At 36.7% G+C, this 21,673-nt stretch overlaps 2 protein-coding genes across 2 annotated transcripts; one reads left to right on the forward strand and one right to left on the reverse strand.

Annotated features, from left to right (window-relative positions):
• Positions 1–6,498: 6,498 nt before the first annotated feature.
• On the reverse strand, positions 6,499–7,485 carry LOC122467902 (olfactory receptor 4Q3). Its single transcript, XM_043554477.1, has one exon. It carries the CDS (start codon positions 7,444–7,446, stop codon positions 6,499–6,501), a length of 948 nt encoding a protein of 315 aa, XP_043410412.1. The 5' UTR covers positions 7,447–7,485.
• Positions 7,486–20,241: 12,756 nt separating this feature from the next.
• On the forward strand, positions 20,242–21,168 carry LOC122467903 (olfactory receptor 11H2-like; the record flags this gene model as incomplete). Its single annotated transcript, XM_043554478.1, has 1 exon — positions 20,242–21,168. A coding segment is annotated over exon 1 (927 nt), but the record flags the coding sequence as incomplete, so codon positions are not given.
• Between the last annotated feature and the right edge of the window lie 505 nt (positions 21,169–21,673).

A 21,673-nucleotide genomic window follows, 5' to 3' on the forward strand; every position in this document is an offset into this window, starting at 1 on the left:
AGGTCAAGGGGGCTTGACAAAAATTGAGGATTACACCTCTGCCCTCTAGTATAAAATGTGTTATTGAATTGCAGCATGAACTTCCAGGTCATGCCTAAAGTTCTGTGTGTTTGAATGGCACAACCACAACAAGAGAAAATACAGTAATTCAAATAGCATTCACCTCAGTTAGGGTGCTTTTCTAAGGCAGAAAGGATGATCACATTGCAGCCCAGAAAGGCCTTTTGTTGTTGTCAGCAGCAGTTTACTGTCCCATGACTCTAGGTTATAAATAAAGGGGCTGTTCAGACAAGGAATGGCTGTGAGCATACTGTTTTCACTGGGTTCCCCACTCAAATTCTTTTTGAGATGAAAAATTGTCATGTGCTTCTCTCTCTTTCTTCCTTATCTTTCTTTTCTTTCCTTTCTTCCTCCCTCCCTTTCTTCCTGCCTAAGTTCCTTCTTTTATTTCATTTCCTTCGTTCCTTTCTTTAAAAACACATTTAGCCAGATAAAGAAAGACAAGTGTTGTATGATTTCATTTATATGTGGAGTCTAAAAAAGCCAAACTTGTAGAAACAGAGAGTAGAATGGTAGTTACCACGGGTGGGGGTGGGAGAATTGGGGAGATGTTGTGAAGGGGAACAAGCTTACAACTAGAAGATCAATAAGTTCTAGAGATCTAATGCACAACATACCAACTGTAGTCAATAATTACTTCAAAACTGCTAAGAGATTAGATCTGAAATGTTCTTCCCACAGGAAAGAAATAATAATAACATGATGTGATAGAAGAGTTGGCCAAAGTTATAGTAGTAACCATGTTGCAATATATAAACATCAAACTAACATATTTTACACGTTAAAATCACAAAATGTTATAGGTCAATTATATCTCAATTTGGAAAAAAAAAACCTTATCAAGAATTTATTGGGGGGGGCGCCTGGGTGGCGCAGTCGGTTGAGCGTCCGACTTCAGCCAGGTCACGATCTCGCGGTCCATGAGTTCGAGCCCCGCGTCGGGCTCTGGGCTGATGGCTCAGAGCCTGGAGCCTGTTTCCGATTCTGTGTCTCCCTCTCTCTCTGCCCCTCCCCCGTTCATGCTCTGTCTCTCTCTGTCCCAAAAATAAATAAACGTTGAAAAAAAATTAAAAAAAAAAAAAGAATTTATTGGTACTGGGCACCATGCCAGACACTCCAGATACAACAACCACTGAATAATGGGGCAGCCCAATGAGTGAGGGAACAAAAGTACAATAACTATGGTGTGTGTTATGCTGATGAAAGATAAGCACACCAAGCTATGAGAATTCATATGAGGACCAATAAATGAAACTCTACAAGGACAGGCTCAGAGATGACTTGCAAGAAAATAAGACTCTTAATCTGAGTACTGAAGGCAAGAAGTGGGTCACTAATTCCAGCACAGGCAGCAACATCTTCAGAGGCATGAAGATATGAGGAGAACAGCAAGTAGTTTACAGGCTCAAGCAACGCGACAGGACTGAAACCATAAGGGAGGACTGGGACCATGACTTGGTCTCAGAACAAGCGTAGTCAGTAGACCTGAGCCCAAGGTTTAGAGTGGTACTGTAGCCCAGTGAATAATGTTGGGACTCCTAGGCATTACCCTAGATTTTCTTGTCCCCACATATACTCTATGTCCCTACAGATTCCATGATAATATTTGTACCAGAGTCTAGGACAAGATACAACTTTCAGATAAGAAACTATATATCTGAAGAAAAAAAGAGGACAAGATTGATAGGGACAGGAAAGACTTATTCACTTAAGAGAGGAAGCAGACTGTACTGTGAGTGTTTACATTATAGATTTCACCATTTTCTCTAAGTAAAAGAATCTCACCAGGTGCTTTGTTTATGGGATAATTACAAAAAGCGTCTTGGAAACATAATAAGCATAAAGATAATAATAACTAAAAGTACAATAAATAAAAAATGGATAACTTAGATAAGCCTATTCATTAAGGAAAAACTACTGAAATGTAATCTAATAAAACAAATATAAATAAAATATGGAGTTTAGCTAATAGTATGCATCAGCTTTGGCTCATTAGTTCTGACAAATATGCCATATCATGTAAGATGTTAACAATAGGAGAAATGGTGCAAGCTGTACAGAAACTCTGTACTAGCTTTGTAACTTTTCTATACATTTAATTAACCAGAACATTTCAAAAACACTTAAAATGTGATTTTTTAACATAATTTTGAGAGTGCACATATTGCCCAATATGACATTTCGTGTCAAGGTTGGTTTCAATGTCAATGGGGGAGTTACCAGGGATTTTACTATCATATGGCATGGATCTGGAGTCAAAAACTCTTAATTCATCTTTCTGTCCTGTGATTCTTCAGGATCAAACAATTGTACAGTCTTCTTTCAGCCTCTGTTTCCCTTTTAACATAAAATATAATAGTACTGGTAATATAAGCAATCAATACTTACTGAGTTCTGTCTTATGCAGAAATGCTTGTTAGGGCTTTACAAGTATTATTTTGTGTAGCTTTCCTGAGAACCTTATGCTCTGTACGCTATTATTGTCCTCACTGTATACTCAAAGGAGCATTGAGAGATTAAGTTCCTTGTGCCCTAGTAAGTGGTGAGCTGGGCATGATGAAGCTGTCTCACACCAGGGTCCACACTTCTGACTTACTCTCTCCTCTGTGCTCTATTCTCCCCAATTATCTGGACTTACATACTGTCTTAGAATGCTCTTCACATTCCTCTGGTGTTTATTGAGAGACTTCATAATTAGATATTTGGGCAGTCTGTTGATGTTTGGTGGAACACCCAAACGGCAAGATGTCTACCGCATTTCCAGGCACACAAGAGGCACTCTGGAAATAGTTGTTAAAATAATAAATTGATAATAGATTAATAATGAATTAATGAATTAATAATGAGTGAATGAATATTAAAAGATCAAAAAAATCACCAAGACTTGTTTATCAGAGGAATATCTCCCAGGAAATGTTTTCTATAAATGAAAAGTAAATGTGTGGCACTGGGGTTGCTCAGCCAGTTGTGTCTGACCAGCTCAGGTCATGATCTCACAGTGTCTGAGTTCAAACCCTACATCTGGCTCTCTGCTGTCAGCGCAGAGCTCTTCATATCCTCTGTTCCCCTCTCTCTCAGCTCCACCGCCACTCATTCTCTCTCTCTTTTTTTCTCTCTCCATCTCCCTCCCACAAAAATAAACATTGAAAGAAAGAAAGAAAGAAAGAAAGAAAGAAAGAAAGAAAGAAAGAAAGAAAGAGGAAGAAAAAGAAAGAAAGAAAGAAAAAGAAAGAGAAAGAGAGAGAAAGAAAAGAAAAGAAAAGAAAAGAAAAGAAAAGAAAAGAAAAGGAAAGAAAAGTATATATTGTGGTGGCATGCTGACTTCTCTCCAATAATACTTTGTAGTTTCTAGGGCCCTTAAAGGGAGAAATTTGACAAAGGGAAGTGGGATTTTGTCTTCTTTTTTTTTTAATTGTTTTTATTTTTTTATTTGTTTTTAATGCTTATTTTTGAAAGAGAGAGAGAGAGAGAGAGAGAGAGAGAGAGAGAGAGAGAGAGACAGCACAAGTGGGGAAGGGACAGAGAGAGAGGGAGACAGAATCCAAAACAGGCTCCAGGCTCTGAGCTGTCCACATAGATCCTGATGCAGGTCTCGAACTCACGAACTGTGACATCATGACCTGAGCCAAAGGCAGATGCTTAACTGACTAAGCCACCCAGGCACCCTGGAAGGAGGATTTTCTTACCACATTGGCCCCCATTCACAATGTGTACTTTGGAGCTAGTTTACAAATGTGAAATCTTACTTTCCATGTGTTCTGGAAATATTAAGTCAATAATCCTCTCATGATATGATAAACCAGGCTTGTCTTTGTCTCCTTTCAGTTATTTCAGTACCCCCTCAAAGGACCACATGATCTGGAAACAGGGGGCAGACCTACCCCAAATATCCATGGGACCCAGAGCAAGAATACAAATGCAGCCCAAATAACATATGGCTAACAGCTTTAAATCAAGGTGACAAAATTTAAATAAACTTAAATTTTCATACTCAGAGAACAATATTCTCATACTCTCATATTTGCTACAAAATCCTCAGACTCCTTGAATTTGTACACCAGAATGGTAGTGTGGAAAGAGCAAGCTTTGGCCCTTAGTCCCCAGCCCACCTCTTCTTCTGGCTCTAAAGCCCAACACAAGAGGTCTCTCATGTATGAATATGGACTCTGAAGCCCAGATTTCCAGGCTCTGTCCCCTACTTTACACACAGTGCCCTCAACCTGAAGGTTCCCATGCCAGTGATATGGTCTGTCCTCAGAGGGATGGACCCAAAGAAGAGTCTCAGGCAGGCCCTGGAAGTAGGCCCAAGACATTTAAGAAGAGAACTCTGGAGATGATAGCAATTGTGTACAGTCTGAAAAATAGAAATGTTATCAACTTATTAATAAAGAGAATTTTAATATAGATAATGGATTAAGCAACTATTGGAGGATTAATAATGCAAAAGGAAACACACACAAGTCTTGCTTTTCTGAATATAATGCTACCAATCCCAGATATGAACAGGACATTTGAAATGATTTCCCAAGACTCTAAATTTTGCTAGGAAAGAGGAACATTAGAAAAAGGGAGGTTGCATCCAGCTGATATGAAAAGAAAGCCTGGAACTTCATGTCCCTGAAATGTGTCTGGTTAACCCACAACACCACTTAAATATTCTTGTCAACTCACACATTACTCTGTAGCTAACAATGTCCTCCTGTCTGCTCTTCTAGATGTTCACTACAGGCAAAGGACCTCTGTAGAAATGTTGTGGAGTGAAAGAGAAGAGTATGATCCGTACCAGGGATACTAACCCACTCAAACTATCAAGAAATCATCCAAGCTCTTACATGACCACAGGCATTGCAATTTACCTAGTAAATCTTAATATTAGGTGGGATTTTGAATATTCTTTCCTTAGTTATGTTTTTTAGCTAAGTGATTTAAAAAACCCTCTCTACTGCAACTGATCAGGAAATAAGTGGGTACATACAAAAATATTGCTAAAAACCCATAATTAAAGTATTATTTAGTAAATAGAATTAATATTAATACCCTTCCATAGACATAAAAAGTTGCAAAGATCCTTATGCCAGAAATAGATAACCTTAAACATAAATGTTTTGTGCATGTTTTTAGTGATCTCCTACCTCTGAAGTTCCTCTCTAGGTAAAACACAAAATATACAATTAGTCCATCTAATTAGGGTAAAGACTTTCTGGAAAGAAAAATATTAGCTTAATCTTAATTATCTAAAATTCATACTTTCTTACTTGATCATATTTTTTCTGAGTGATCTTATGCAAGTCATTTAATAAATCTGCTTGTTTGTAAAATTGAAGTTGAATAATATTACCTACTCCGCAATGTACTTTTGAGACTTAGAGGTAATAACTATGAGTACTTTAAACCACAGTTCATTTCTTCACCCCTCCCCTTACAGGTCAGAGCTCTTAAACATTATGATCAGTTGAAGAGCTAGCTTATCAACTTGCCCCAGTGTGATTCCACCCAAAGAGACACTCAAGAGGAATGGCATGCCTCCTCTAGAGAAGCCTCCACAGCAGGACACTAGGAGTTTCCATCACCTGGCACTTCCTTCCCTTCACACGTAAGCTTCACTAAGAGCATTGCTCACTATGTGAGTTGAATTCAAGTGCATTCCTAAAATTTGGCACAATATAAAACAGTTCCTGGGTGAACATCAATATGTGGGGTGGTTAGTGCTATTTCAGGTTTTGTTAGAGACAGGATGAAAGGGATTCACACTACTTCAGAAGAGACTCTGATGATATATCAGAAGGAACTTCCTGACACTAGGAGTTGTTACAGCCAGAGGACCAGGACAAAAAAAAAAAAAAAAAGGTGATGGGATACCTTCTTTCATTTGAAGAGAATTTAAAAGTAAAATGAGGGGCCCCTGGTTGGCTCAGTGGGTTAAGTGTCCAACTTGATTTCAGCTCAGGTCATGATCTCATAGTTTCTGAGTTCGAGCCTTGCATCAGGTTCTGTGCTGACAGTGCAGAGCTTGCTTGAGATTCTCTCTCTCTCCCCCTCTCTATCTGCCCCTCCCTTGCTCACACTCACTTTCTCTCTCTCAAAATAAATAAATACATAAATTTAAAAAAAGGATTGTTTAAAAAGTAAAATAAAAAATCAAAGTGAAATGACTTAAATAAAGACTAGTTATAGACAAAAGGATAGAAGAGTTGGACTTTCAAGGTGTCCTCTTGAGCCTAGTACTCAATTCCTGGGCCATTACACATTCCTGACTTCCCTATTTAATATTTGACATCTGACAAAGTCACTATGCCTCAATAGCAATCAACAGCAATTATAATGTTTATGCTGGATTTTATACCAAAGTCATCAAATTGGTTTCATGCATGTACTCATGTACAGGATGAGTCAAGAATGTCCCAAGAAAGTTATGTTTTATAAATCACATCTTCCTGTTCATCCTTTAACATGGCAGAAGGATGCCACATGCTTTTTTCTCAGCTTCTTCATGACAGTCTTCATTTCAGCATTTCTGAGTGTATAGATGAGAGGATTCAACATAGGTGTGATCACTGTGTAAAAGACAGAGAATACCTTATCCACGGAGAAGCTGCAGAAAGGCCTCAGGTAGATGAATACACATGGCACAAAGATCAGGCTGACCACTGTTAGGTGGGAGGCACAGGTAGAGAGTGCCTTGCTGTGGCCCTGACGGAAGCGAGTTCTCACAGTGATGAGGATGATGGCATAAGAGAACAGCAAGACCAAAAAGCAGACGAGAGATAACAGACCACTGTTTGAGACCATCAGCACCTCTACTACATATGTGTCCGTGCACGCTAGCTTGATGACCTGTGGGACATCACAGTAGAAGTTGTCCAGTTCAATGGGACCACAGAAGGGCAGCTGTATGACCAGCGTGACCTGTGTGATAGAATGGATGAAACCCCCACACCAACAGGCAAAAACCAACTGAAAGCATAGCTGACGATTCATGACTGTCAAGTAGTGCAAAGGATTACATATGGCAACATACCTATCATAGGCCATGACTGTCAGCAGAAACATCTCACTGGCTCCCAGAAAGTGCAGGAAGTAGATCTGGGCCAAGCATCCTGAAAAAGAGATGATCTTGTCTTGCTGTAGGAAATCTCCTAACATCTTGGGCACGGTAACACAGCTCAGGCATAGGTCAATGAAGGACAGATGGCCCAAAAAATAGTACATAGGAGATTGGAGCAGGTGAGCATCAGCTCGCACTGTTACAATTATCAAGAGGTTTCCCAAAACAACAGTCATGTAAAAAAACAAAAATATTAAGAAGAGAAATAGCTGTAGCTCCCAAGAGGATGATAGGCCCAGAAGAACAAATTCTGTCACTTTAGAATCATTTCTTTTTTTCATCAAGTCAAGAATACCAAGTGACCTAGAGAAAGAAGAATTAAATTGGAAGAAGAAAGATTTAACTTAGACAAAAATTTATATATATAATATTTGGGGTCTGGTGTTTATGGAATCATATTCCAAGATGAAAAACCTTTTTAAAAAAATTTTTTTAACGTTTATTCATTCTTGAAAGACACAGCATGAGTGTGAGAGACACAAAGTGAGAGAAGGAGACACAGAATCTGAAGTAGGCTCCAGGCTTTGAGCTCAGCACAGAGCCCAATGCGGGGCTCAAACTCATGCACAGTGAGATCATGACCCAAGCCACAGTTGGACGCTTAACCAACTGAGCCACCCAGGCGACCCCAACATGAAAAATCTTAAGCAATTTCTGTGAGGTAGGAAATATATATTCCTGTATAAATAGAACAAGAAATATATTCCTGTATAAATAGAACATTGCATTCGTTCCAACCCTTCATTCCTATAATGCTTTTAAGTTACATTTACAACAAACTAGGGAGGGAGAAAATTACCTGGGCATGAGGTGATGAGAACGTGAAAATCATTCCATTTTTGTAAGAGACAAAACTATAGCCTTTAATGGCACGAGTTCTGGAATGAAGTCTAGATCCAATGCCCAACTCAACCACTCACCAATTCAGTGACCTCAGGCAAGGTATCAAACCCAAGTTTCATTCTTTGTTTATTCAATCTAATATAGGCATAATAATATCTTCCAAGGTTGTTTTGAGAATCAAATATAATCTATGAATAAAATGCACTTAAATAAAAAATTACTTAACTCCCTAAAGTGGGGCAGTATTTCTTATTAATCTCTATACTTACACCACAATGCTTACTGTGTAATAATTTATCAAATTGAAGGAATAATGCTTTGTACTATAAATTACTATACTGTACAAAGTTAGTAACTATTATAAATGCACATGTTAAGAAACAAATTATTTAGGGAGGATTGAAAAGAAGCTCATGTTCTTTGTTTTTATTTATTATCATAGGTGATGGAGGTTGGAAAATTTGTAGACACTGGGTAACAGGAAATTAAATCTTTGTCTTTAAAGTTTAAGGAATCATCTAACTTAAGATGAGTAGGATAGTGGCTAGAACACACTAATCACCAAAAGCAGAGACCAAGGGCAATGATCCTTATCATTGAGACAGTTACAAAAGAGGCTCATTATGACCCATTTCATAGGAAAGGATAATGAGGGAAGTCAGAATTATGCTGCTTTTGGACTTTTCAACAACCATAGGTACACTTAAAAGAAATAAAGTTTACACTACGATATTGTTTTATCCATTTTCTCCTTCTCTACATTTACATTCACTTGCAATATTGGGTGAGAATATCTCAGATTACAAATTAAAAAATCAGGGAACATTGGTACATTCTTTCCATTGAAGTGGTTAAGAATTAGCAGATGTTTCTCTGTCCAGATTAGATTTTGAATCTAGAACTAGCTCTTGGTAAAATATTAAGTGAGACAAAATTTGTATTTTTCTGTCTTCAGTCTCAGTTATGTATTACAGGTTGTACTTGGTTCTCTCAAATAAGTCAGGTAAAGTTATCTGATAATTATTCAGATAATCCAAAAATAAGAATTCTTAATACCAAGAAATTTTGCTTTACACATTGTTTCAAGATAAGCAAGTGAGAGAGAGATTTGGGGCCAAAGGAACTTTTGGATGTCTTGATCATACCACGTATGTGACCATCCTCTTCACCTGCCTATATCAGGTGCCCAGGTGCATCTAATTCTACAATCTGGTAAATAATGGAGGAAACAATCTCACTCTGTAGATGCATTTTGGAAAACAAAACAAAGCAAAAAAGACAGGAAACCATTTTCTGTCATATGTACAGCCCTACTTGAACTCTAATAGAATGGAAGTTTCCCAATCCTCTTTGGATATACCAAAGATTGTGAATTTCCATATGGAAATGGCAATCTGGTGTTCTTTCCAATTATCTAAAATATTTAATTAGACGAGGTCAAGTTTTCATTGAAATTCTGCATCTAATTTCAAACCTCATCTTTGGAAAACTAGAAAGAGCCTGAGAAAGAACAACCAAAATTATTTTTTAAAAATTCAAAAGAGGTTTCTGAAAACAAGGAAGAAAAAAACAAGTGGAAAAGCAGAATCCAAAGCATTCTTATAATTTATGGCTGAGTAATAATGTGATTATTTCCTAATGTGAAAACAATATGCAAAGGGTAGTCACTTGTATTACACACTTATTATTTCCATAGGACAGATATAAAGATAAGCTTGTACTAAAACAGACAAAATTAAACCAATCAGAAGGGTAGATTAAGAGTATGTAAAAAATGTTAAAACCTAATTACTCCAAAACATTGTTAAGTCTTAGTCTATGATCTAACTTTTTAAAATAATATTTAATATTCAGGGACTTCAGTACAATAAATATTTTCAGATCATCCCTAGGACATTAGCATAATAGGACTTCACTAATAGTGATGTTGAAATCATTACATTTCATGAGACAAATACAGACAACTCTATATTTGAGTTTTAATTGAGGTATGGGCTAGATTCTGGTTATTCTTAAATTTCTTACTAACTGAAGAAATTTTCTGCCTTCAGATAATATGAAAACACAATGCCAACCAATATAGAAAGTTCATTTGCGGTATTAACTGCCATGTTTGGAAGAAATATTTCCAGTTTCTGTATTTCTGAAGTCTCTGCTCACAGTAAGAAATCCAGCCTGTGAGTATTCTGTGAAGGACAAAACCAGCACTATCTCTAAGCATGAGGGACTGTCCATCACCTAAAAATACCTTCCACCACAACATTTTCCTAGGCTGACCCCCTGCTGGGATCTGGGAAGCAACATTCACCCTATCAAGTGTTTTATGCTTCACATTCAAAGAATAAACTAAGAATTCGTGAAAGTCAATAAAAATGTTTTTAAGTTGGCAAAAAGAGACAAAGGAATTGAGGAGAATGCTTAATGAGAAGTGAAAGCCTTTATGGAAGTACCCAAAGCAGCACGGAGGAAAGAGAACAAAACCAAACTCTTAAAACAATCAAGGGCTATTTGTGGACAGTTAAGCAACTACTCTAGTTTTTCTACACAAGGAACTAGAGAGGTCTACGCAGAAAATACTTTAAAAAAGGAATAAAATTTTCCTTGTGGGAGTGGTTGTGGTTTTTTCAAACAATGTATTTTGCTATTTTGTCTATTTTTGCCTGTGTTGAGCTAAAAGTATTCTCAGAAGAAGAAATTTGACCACAACAATGACATAAAGAGATTTACCAGTTGAGGCTTAAATGTTATGTGAACTTCTTTTGGGGGCATTTGATGTATTTTCTAATTTCTCCTGTAACACCAGGAAATGTACACCATTCATTCATTGAAGATGATACCTATGGTGGTATCTCCAACTGAGAAGGAAGGTATAATCCTTCTGCTCTAATCTTTCTGCTCTAATCTTTGTTGGAAATATTGCACCTTAAATTTCATTTGGGAGAAATTAAGAATTTAGCAAAAAGCAACTGAAATAAATAAATGGAAAATAGGATCTAAGAGGAACTACTGTAGAATTAGGTAATCCTAAGACAATACTGCCATGGGTCCAGTGCTTTTGTTATATTAAGCTGATCCTATTTTATCCAAACCTTGTTTTTACCTTCCAAGACATCACCAGTCCTAGAATTCTCTGATGCTATGAGAATTTCATTGCTCTGTGAATGCATCTAAGGGTATAAACCTAGAACAAACTCAAATGATTTCTTAAATTTAAAAACAATGAATGTCAGAGAGGTATAAATATGGTTTCAGAGATAGAAAGAGGAGCAAATGGGGTGAGTGGAGCTTTAAAAAAACACATTTTAGAAACTTACATGATTACATGTCAGGAGCTATGTGGGTTTGAGGAAGGAATATGTTACCCTGCTATTCCTCCCACCAATCTCTTCATACTTTCAGACCAGCAACATTATAAATTCTCAGATGATCATCATAGTTGCCCGAGTCTGTGCCCTAACTGCTTTCTTATAAGTCACGCTCTAGTTGAGGCCTGGCTGTACAATTGGAAAGACCTCTTGTCCCCAGGGCTCTGGATGTGTCTGAGGCTTTTATGGTTCTTATGCCATTGCTCAGCCTAATGAGCCTTAGGATTCTCTAGGCTGCTGTTGTCTGAATCTCAGTTCTTGCTAAAAAGCTGAGCTTAGACCCCACAGACTCCAAAACAGTCAGACCTTATTGCATAACACAGCCCACCCCTTTTACTTACTTTGGATTGATTAATTTGGCACTAGTTATGCTACCAATTTCTATGTGTCAATCTATACCTGAGTAAAATGATTCTCACTGCTTTCTATATGAAACATGGTCCTGAAGTAGGCAAGGCTGAATGATAAATACTAAGTTAGCACTGCAAGCTGTAGAAGCAGAAACACTTCCCTCAAGGTGTTACAGAGACTTCATTACAATACCCGAATCTCTTGATGATGCTTCAAGCAACTTATCTAATTGGTGCCTATGTATGGATCTTATACAGAAAACACAGCTGCTGTGATTAGCAACTGAATATTTTTTATAAATTGTTGCTGTCAAATATAATTTTTTAAATGTTATAAACAAAATTCTCAAAAAGGTGCTTAAAACATGTCAAAAATTATATTTAACTCTTAATGAAGAAGAGCAGGATAATGAAGCCAGTTCAAAAGATAATATAAAAATGTGGCTTCAACTCTGGAAAACAGTGTGGAGGTTCTTTAAAAAATTAAAAATAGAGCTACCCTATGACCCAGGAGTAGCACTGCTAGGAATTTACCCAAGGGATACAGGACTACTGATGCATAGGGCCACTTGTACCCCAATGTTTATAGCAGCACTCTCAACAATAGCCAAATTATGGAAAGAGCCTAAATGTCCATCAACTGATGAATGGATAAAGAAATTGTGGTTTATAGACACAATGGAGTACTACATGGCAATGAGAAAGAATGAAATATGGCCCTTTGTAGCAACATGGATGGAACTGGAGAGTGTGATGCTAAGTGAAATAAGCCATACAGAGAAAGACAGATACCATATGTTTTCACTCTTATGTGGATCCTGAGAAACTTAACAGAAACCCATGGGGGAGGGGAAGGGAAAAAAAAAAGAGGTTAGAGTGGGAGAGAGCCAAAGCATAAGAGACTGTTAAAAACTGAGAACAAACTGAGGGTTGATGGGGGGTGGGAGGGAGGAGAGGGTGGGTGATGGGTATTGAGGAGGGCACCTTTTGGGATGAGCACTGGGTGTTGTATGGAATACAATTTGACAATAAATTTCAAAAAAATGAAAAATAAAAAATAAAAATGTGGCTTCATATAGAGTATTAAAAAAACATTGAAATAAAATTTCTAAGTTATATGTAAACTGGTTAATGTCCTAAAGGGCAACACAATCTTAACCTTTGGGATTACCTTTTCAACCACACTAAAAAGAAAATTAACACAATTTAGCAGTTTTCCATTACATCTCTCTTATTAGCATCCAGAACTATGAGAAATAAATTTGTTTATATGTCACCCAATCTATGGTATTTTTGTTATAGCAGCCCAAAAGAACTAAGACAGTAACTAACTTCTATTTCCTCACTAGCACAAACAGAAGAGTTGATATTTGAGAATATCTTTCACACACAAGCATCTCAGCAGATCACCATATTGCATACATTTCATAAATTCCTATAATCCCATGCATCTCTTTTTATATTTCTTAAATAGGAAGCAAATTAAAATTGGGCCTCACAATCAATATTTTTGTGTTCTATCTTATTAAGAGCTGTCTAGGTATCCAAAGATTTTTCATCAATTATCAAGTTAGTGTTAGTCCAAGGCCTTAAAGTTAATAAAGTATATTGGAAATTATATATAAGACATTACAGAACAACACAATTACTATTTATAAACTATTTATTAGAAAACATTCAATTTGGTTGAACACATAATTTTACATTTTTAATAATGCTAGATATGTGAAATGCTAGCTCATCTGATCAGTAAAACCAGTAGATGAAGTTTATTAAATTCATATTAACCAATTTTCCTATGTGAAAACAAAGTGGTCTTACAAAAAATAAAATGTAAATTTGTGTTATATTCTAATCTATTATAAAATGATGAAGAAAAACTTATAGTTCCTTCTAAACCAAACTAACCAGCCCTTTTGATTTGTCCAAGGAATTATTCTGAATACCTGAACTTGGATTCTTACATATAAATGCTTCTGAGCTACCAGTTTCTGTTAGAAGCTGTTCATTTTTTTCTTAAAAGGCTAGCTCATTTAAATTGTTAGAAATTCAATTTATTTCTTTCCCTTATTTAAAATTTGTGAAAGAACTTATTCTCCATAACCAACTATAATTAGAGCACCATTAAATTGAAGAAGCTCTACAATATAATATATAGATTTCTTCTAGGAACAAGAACATATTTAGCACTCATACAAGAAGGATAAAATATTTCATCATTTACATACACAAAGAGAACTTTCAGCTGCAGTTAACAAATCCAACCATAGGTTAAAAAAAATATGAACACAGATAACATGTAAAAATTCCTACAGAAAAAAAAGAACATGTATTTTCATTCAACAATTGTTTATAATGCTACAAATATATGCCAGGCACTATGCTAATGACTGAGTTCATAATTATTTTGAACAGAAGCGACACTGTCCCTCACAGAGTAAACATTCTAATATGAAAGACAGACAAGGTATAAAATAATTGCAGATTTTGATAACTGCTATGAATGAAAAAAACAGGGTAATGTAATAGAGAGCAAGTGAGAGGCACCAACGTTAGAGAGCATGGTGACTAAAATACAGTGAACAAGGGGGAATATGAGATGAGTTTCAATAGGTAGCCAGAGTCCTATAGGTCATGGTGAGGAGTTTGGACTTTATTCTAAAAAGAGTGGAAAGAATTTGAAGTAATTTTTAAAAAGTAACTGAAATTATTTCATAAATTTTTTTTATAGTATCACTCTAGAAGGATCAGATAGAGGAAAATGGGAAAGCAGGTAACTGGCTGCCTTCCAGAAAAGAACTAATAATAGTTACACTAGGACACTGGCAAAGGAAATAGGCATAAATGGATAGATTTGATATTTTTAAGAGATCAGACATTTTTAAGCATGGATTAATGTAAAAGCAGTAGAAACAAAGAGAAATGGACAAATTACGATTTTTTTAGAAGTAGAAATGACAAGAGTTGCCTTAATTACTAATAATAGAAACCTAAATTGTTTAGACCTACTACCAACAGAAAAAAAATGATAAAATGCATCAAAAAACTAACAAGATAGAAGGGAACAACAACACTGGATTCTTTGGGTGATTCAGAACCCAGAGAAATAAACAAAACAGTGGAGCACGAAACCTTCATTTTCCCTGACAGGATTGTGCCAGGGCAAATGAGGGATTCATTTCAGAAGCTTTGCAAAAAGAAGTTAAGGCCCAGGGTCTTCCCTACATGGGGAGCCTTATAATAAACACTCTTCATCTTAAGCACACAAAGGGGGACACAAAGAGTTATATCTTTAGGATAAGTGGAAAACAGAACGACTGGGTATTTACCCAAGGAAAACAAAGACATTAATTCAAAAAGACATGTGCTATATTTATTTCAGCATTATTTACAGTAGCCCAGGTATGGAAGCAATCTAAGTGTCCAGGAGTAGACAAATGGATAAGGAAGATGTGGCAGATAGAGATAGATAGATAGATAGATAGATAGATAGATAGATAGATAGATAGATGATATAGGTATACATACACACACACACACACACACACACACACACACACACACACAATGGAATATTTCTCAGTCACAAAAAAAGGACTTGTTGTTGCCATTTGCAACAACATGGATGGACCTAGAGAACATTATGCTAATAAAATAAGTTGGACTGAGAAAGACAAATATCACGTTTTCATTTATATGTGGAACCTAAAGTACAAAACAAATGAATAAACAAAAAATCATATCTATAAATACGGAGAACAAACTGATGATTGAAAGAGGGGAGGAGGATGGGAAAATGGGCAAAATGGGTAAAGGAGATTGGGAGTTGCAGGCTTCCAATTATGGAGTGAATAAGTCACAGAACTAGAAGGCAGGAGCTAGAGTCTATTTTTCTTCACATTCCTTTACAGCTATTATTTTTGTCTTTAGTTTCCATTGTTTATAATTTGTAAAGTGTGAATTTTTAATTTTCAGTGTTAGAATGTATTGGACTTATTCTTTGAAGTTTTAGCTTTTTATGCTTGACCAAATCTAAAAAATTTTTCAGATATGATCTCTTTAAATATTGTTTCTGACTTTTCCTTTCTTCAGGATTACTAATTAAACTGTTAGACTTCCATATTTAACCTCTCTTCCATTTTTCTCTCTTTTTTGTCTATTCAAAATGCATTAATGTAGAAAGTTTTCTGATGTAGTCTCTAGTTAATTTATTTTCTTATTTGCTGTCCCATCCACTATTAAACCTGTCCATAAATTTTTAATTTTCATTATATTTTCATTTTTATTTCTGGATAGTTATCTTTTCTCAAAAAAATATATATCCCAATATCCATTAATCAGCATGTTTATACACCTGCCTGGTGTCATTGGATGTGGATGTTACACAATAGAGAAGTTGAAATCAATTGCCATGATGGAAGAAATCTGTTAGGGATAGGAGGGATGGATGTTAAAAAAACGATGCTGACCTTTAGCTTTTATGGAGAAGAAATGCCTGCCAGCTGCTAACTCAGTGGTGGGGATGTGTCAGCAAAAAGTGAATCTAAATACCACAGAAAACAAACCTACATGCCAAATGTTACTGTTCACTAAGGCAGAAGAAAATTCCAGTGAATTTCCAATATCCTTACAAACTTGATGCTAATAAAAGTATCTCCATCACAGTGGGCAATTCCCCACCATGATGTACACAAATTTTGGAAAAAATTTCTTCATTACAAAATGGACATATTTTCATTTGGATTGGTACAAAAGATAATAGTTGACAACCTGTGGTATGTCTACCACAGATGACATTAAGATGGAAAGAACTGATCCTAGACAAAATTATTAAGTGGGCAACTATATCTTGGTTCCTGTTCACTCTACCTTTTGTAATTCTTCCCAATCACCATATACATATTGTGGTTCTAACTCACACTGACTCTTGATGCTCAAAGATCCCCGCATTGCACTATAATGACCTATAAATGTTTTATTCTTCAATTTTTTTTTTGCTCAAATGCCAAATACAAGTGGGAATTTGATTATTCTTTGTTACTATGCCTTATTCCAGAAATTCCCTAAAAAGTCAGTCAGATGGTGAGATCTTAAAGAAATATGCAGGAAACATATTAGAGGAAATATTTTTATAATATGATTATATGGGCCCCTTATACTCAACAAAAAAAGGATAATTCTTAAAAAAAAAAAAAAAAGTACATGCACACACAAAAGCTTATAAGAGGGATACCTGGATGGCTCAGTCACTTGAGCATCCAAGTCTTGATTTCTGCTCAGGTCATGATCTCAGGTTCCTGGGATCGAGACCTATGCCAGGCTCTGCACTGACAGATTCTCTCTCCTCTCTCTCTAGCCCTCTCCTGCTCATGCACTCTCTTTCTCTCTATCCCTCTCTCTCAAAATAAATAGACTTAAAAAAACAAAAGCTTAGAAGAATGTTAAGAGAATCTTGAGAGAGCTCATCATGCTATGACACTACAAAGCTAATACAATAAGACATTAATTCTGAAGAAAACCAAAAATGTAAAATGTACCATAATGGATTTACTTCCTGCACTAGAAACAAATATTTCAGTCTTTAAGTTGTCCATTTTTTTTTCCTCATAAGCCAGAAATTTTTTTCTACATCTCTCTGGGGATTGACAATAGGGCTGCCTCCTTTCCCTAGAGGAACCCTTGGTTTCACAAAATAAAGGACAATTCATAATTAGCTTTGAGTTCAGGAGACACAGCCACATATTCATCTTACACAACTATTTATTTTTCCTAGTTCTTCTACCAAAGACACCTAATCACAGAAGTAAAGGCAGATGCTGGCCTGAGAGACTAGCCTACCCAAAGGACTACCAAAGGACTACTGAGGTGAGAAGTCACTTTTTAAAATACACAAGGGGCCAATCTCTGGAAATACAGACTAGGAATATATAGAGAATAGGGTCCTCTCCAGAACTCCATTTCTATATTAAATGTTTTATGTAGGTGTTACTTGAATCCTTTCGTCAAAATTAAAAACTGGAAACAATTTCCAATATCTTTCCCACATCATCTTCCAGGCATCTCCCCTGATGAGACTCTGGCAACCACTGCACAGTTAATTGAACAAAAGAGAGTTTGTTTTTCAGTGAAGGTCTTGGAATCCACACTTTTGAGACTAAAATTGAGACTGAGAAGAAAGGACATAGCTACCAGTATGCAGAAATTGCATCATGCTCCTACCTTTTTTTTCCCCCTAGAGAAATAATCCTAATTTTTGTTATTGTTCTTAGTATCTTTGATGAAAGATCTGAAGGACAAAATCCAAATAGCTTTAATTCCTGGCAAAGTTGTGGTGTTTGCCACTAACTGAGGTAAGTACAGATGAATCAGCTTTCTAAAACATTAATTTTTCTAGCTTTTTCACAACTCCAAGATAGGTTCTTTTGAAAACAAGAGTCAGTTATGACAAGAACTCATAGAAGATAATGTTAAACAGGACTTAAAGCATTGTTTCCCTGATTCCATTTTAGGAGCTATATGTACACATCACTCCAGGGTTCCAAAGAGACATAGCACTGAAGACAAAGTCACAATACAAATATCATTCACTAGGAAGTCTTAGCAGGTTATGAAATTAGGAAAAGCAAATCAGTTTTGAGATGTTTCATAAATGCATTTAAAACTAATGTTGGCTCTTCATGTCGTGTGTATATATATGTAAACACACACATACATATTTAACTCATGAGTAGCCACAGCTGGGAAAATCACAGTAATGGTTTTATCTGGTAAAAATAGATCGTATGATATATCACTGCAAGCTGAGAGAAGCAGACCCAGGCAGAAAACCTGGCCAAACCAAGATAATGGCATGGAGAAATTAAAAGTCCTGCAGGATATGTCAGACATAAACATACTTAATACCAACCCCAGAAGACTCCTTGGGAAGAGCAAAGTATTTCTTTACCTTAAGTGAAGAAACCAAATCAAACTATTTCAGGTCTTTCCTCTTCCCTGAGTTGCTATACATTTTCTTCATTAGGTTGGCCACAGAAACCAGACATTAAATGTTTGGGGAAATAATCAACTCAATCTAGATCAGAACACAAACTCCTATTTCTTCTTAAATACTAAATCAATCTGTCTCACTGGATGCTTCCTCCAGTTATATTTCTTCTTGGGCTTCATGGAGTACTTTTCTTCTAATAATACTTTTACAGAAATATGAATTGAAGTAGCAACTGTCTGAAGTGGGCCACAAGAGCAGAGAAAAGCAGAGTTTCTCAAAGAAAATCTTCTGGGTCCATAGTGCTGCTTTACTGAGTAATTTAGTCTTGAGGGAAAGAAATGTATCAGGGCTACATCTACCCACCCTAGGACCTTGGTCATGTAGCTGTATTTGATAACTAGAGTATTCAGATGGCACAGACATCAAGAAGTCCTAGGAAAGCAATTTGGGCAGCTCCTTGTTATGGTTCCCAGGTATCTTCTCAGTACTTTCATAGGTCATATTTACAACCTTTCCCTTTTCTCTGTGGACAACTGAAAGGAATAGGCTTCAATAGGACCCAAAGGAACCAGTGCATATACATTTTTAGTGTAGTCTGGGTCCACTTCAGGATCTCAAATAGGATGACTAACCATCCATCCTGCTTCCCTGGGCCTAATGGGTTTCCTGAATCACAAGTCCGTCAATGCTAAAATTGGGACAGTTCCAGATAAACAGGTACATTTGGTTACTCTAATCACATACCATATTGGTCTACTACCTCCTCTTTGTAGTATGCCCTTACTCTCATCTGTCCCTACAACTTCCCTCCCAGCTTCAAGGTCTAATGGAATGGTTCTTTCCCTACATACATGAAATGATTAAGGGCTTCTAGATAGAAATCTGAATTAAGATTCAACTGAAGGTATAATGATTTACTCATTTAACAATTACATAGTACATATGGCCTAAAACATAATGTATTAGATACAGAAAAAGAATCAAAGATGATTAACAGTTGGTCTCTATTCTCAGACGTTGATAGTCTAGTAGGTAAGCTAAAACATGTAAAGAAATATCCATGATACAAAGTATAAGGTGTAAATTATTTAGTGCAGAAAACTACCAGAGATTTTAGAATGTTACTTCTCATTCATTCTAGCTTAAAAAAATAATGAGTCATTTGTTTAATGTTGATTCAGCAAATATGTGGGCATGGCTATAGAGGCTGCACTGCACTAGGCATTGATAATATAGAAATGAAAAACATAACTTCTGTCTCATAAAGCTTATACACTGAAGAGATAGAAAAGCAAAAAGATAGAAAGAAAGAAGGAAGGAGCAACAGACACCTTAGGTAGGGAGAACAGCATGTCATTTGGTGGAAATGCAACTATTCTTACTGGACATTGAGCTCAAAGGTGCACAGGGAAAGAGATGAGGTTAAATAAGTAGATAAAGATCAGATCATGAAGGACATTGTATGTTATGCTCAGTTGTTAGGATTTGGTCTCATGGTGATGTCTCATTGCTGCACAGATTACATCCTAAATGAACATCTCTGGATCAGGATCCTCTTCTGAGTCAGTGAGAGAATTCATCCTTCTGGGTTTTCCCTGCAGCAGGGAGATTCAGGTCATCCTGTTTATGTTCTTCTCCATCATCTACCTCCTGACTCTCATGGGAAATGGAGCCATTATCTGTGCTGTTTTTTGGGATCAACATCTCCACACCCCCATGTACATCCTGCTTGGGAATTTTGCATTCCTGGAGATCTGGTATGTCAACTCCACTGTTCCAAACACACTGATCGACTTCCTCTCAGAGACCAAGACCATCTCTTTCACTGGATGCTTCCTTCAATTATATTTTTTCTTTTCCATGGGCTCCACTGAGTGCTTCTTTCTCTCAGCAATGGCCTTTGATCGCTATTTTGCCATCTGTCATCCTCTGCATTATGCCACAGTTATGACCAGACAACAGTCTTTCAACCTAGCAATTTCCTGTTGGGTATGTGGCTTTCTCTGGTATCTGGTACCTGTTATTCTCATCTCCCAACTGCCTTTCTGTGGTCCTAATGCAATTGACCACTTTGTATGTGACTCAGGCCCACTGCTGACCCTTTCATGTGCTCCTGCCCCCGTGTCCAAGCTCATCAGCTATACCCTAAGCTCCCTCATCATCCTCCTTAGCTTTTTCTTCATCCTCATCTCCTATGCCCTGGTTCTACTTGCTGTGGTTCAGTTGCCCTCAGCATCCAGTCGGCATAAGGCCTTTTCAACATGTGGATCCCATTTGTCCGTGGTGCTGTTATTCTACGGGACGATTATGGTGATGCATGTGAGCCCTGGATCCAGCCATTCTACCCTGATGCCAAAGATCATGACCTTGTTCTATGCAATGGTGACTCCACTCTTCAACCCTTTGATTTACAGTCTTAGGAATAAGGAAATGAAAAATGCTCTCTGGAAAGTTCTGGAAAAGTTTAAAATGTCTTTAAAAGTCTTTGACAGCAGACCCAGCAGAAGTGTGAAATAATCTAGTTTAGTATGATATGGGTGAAATGGCCACCCTTTTACTTTCATTCACTTGAGCAGTCATTCATTGGACATATAGTCACTGAAAGCCTCCTCCATATTAGACACTTTGCTTGGCACTGGATTATAAAGATAATTAGGAAGATAATTCAGACCGAGTCTCTTCCATCAAATAACCATCTGGTAGGGGAGACAGACAAGTAAGAAGATAATCGCCATAAAATGCAATAAATGTTCTTATCAATATACATACGATTTGTCCCAGAAACACAAAGAAAGAAACATTTAATTTTGCCTGGGTTTTGTGGTGGTAGAAATTAGTGTTAAGGAAAACTTCAGTCAAAGCAATACGAGACATTTGTGTCTGTGGTGGGAATAGGGAAAGCCTTATGTTTCTGTTCAACTTCTAGCCATCTAGCAGATGATCAACATCAATTACATTGTGA

Source organism: Prionailurus bengalensis, chromosome B3, assembly GCF_016509475.1.
Source record: "Prionailurus bengalensis isolate Pbe53 chromosome B3, Fcat_Pben_1.1_paternal_pri, whole genome shotgun sequence".
NCBI lineage: Eukaryota > Metazoa > Chordata > Mammalia > Carnivora > Felidae > Prionailurus > Prionailurus bengalensis.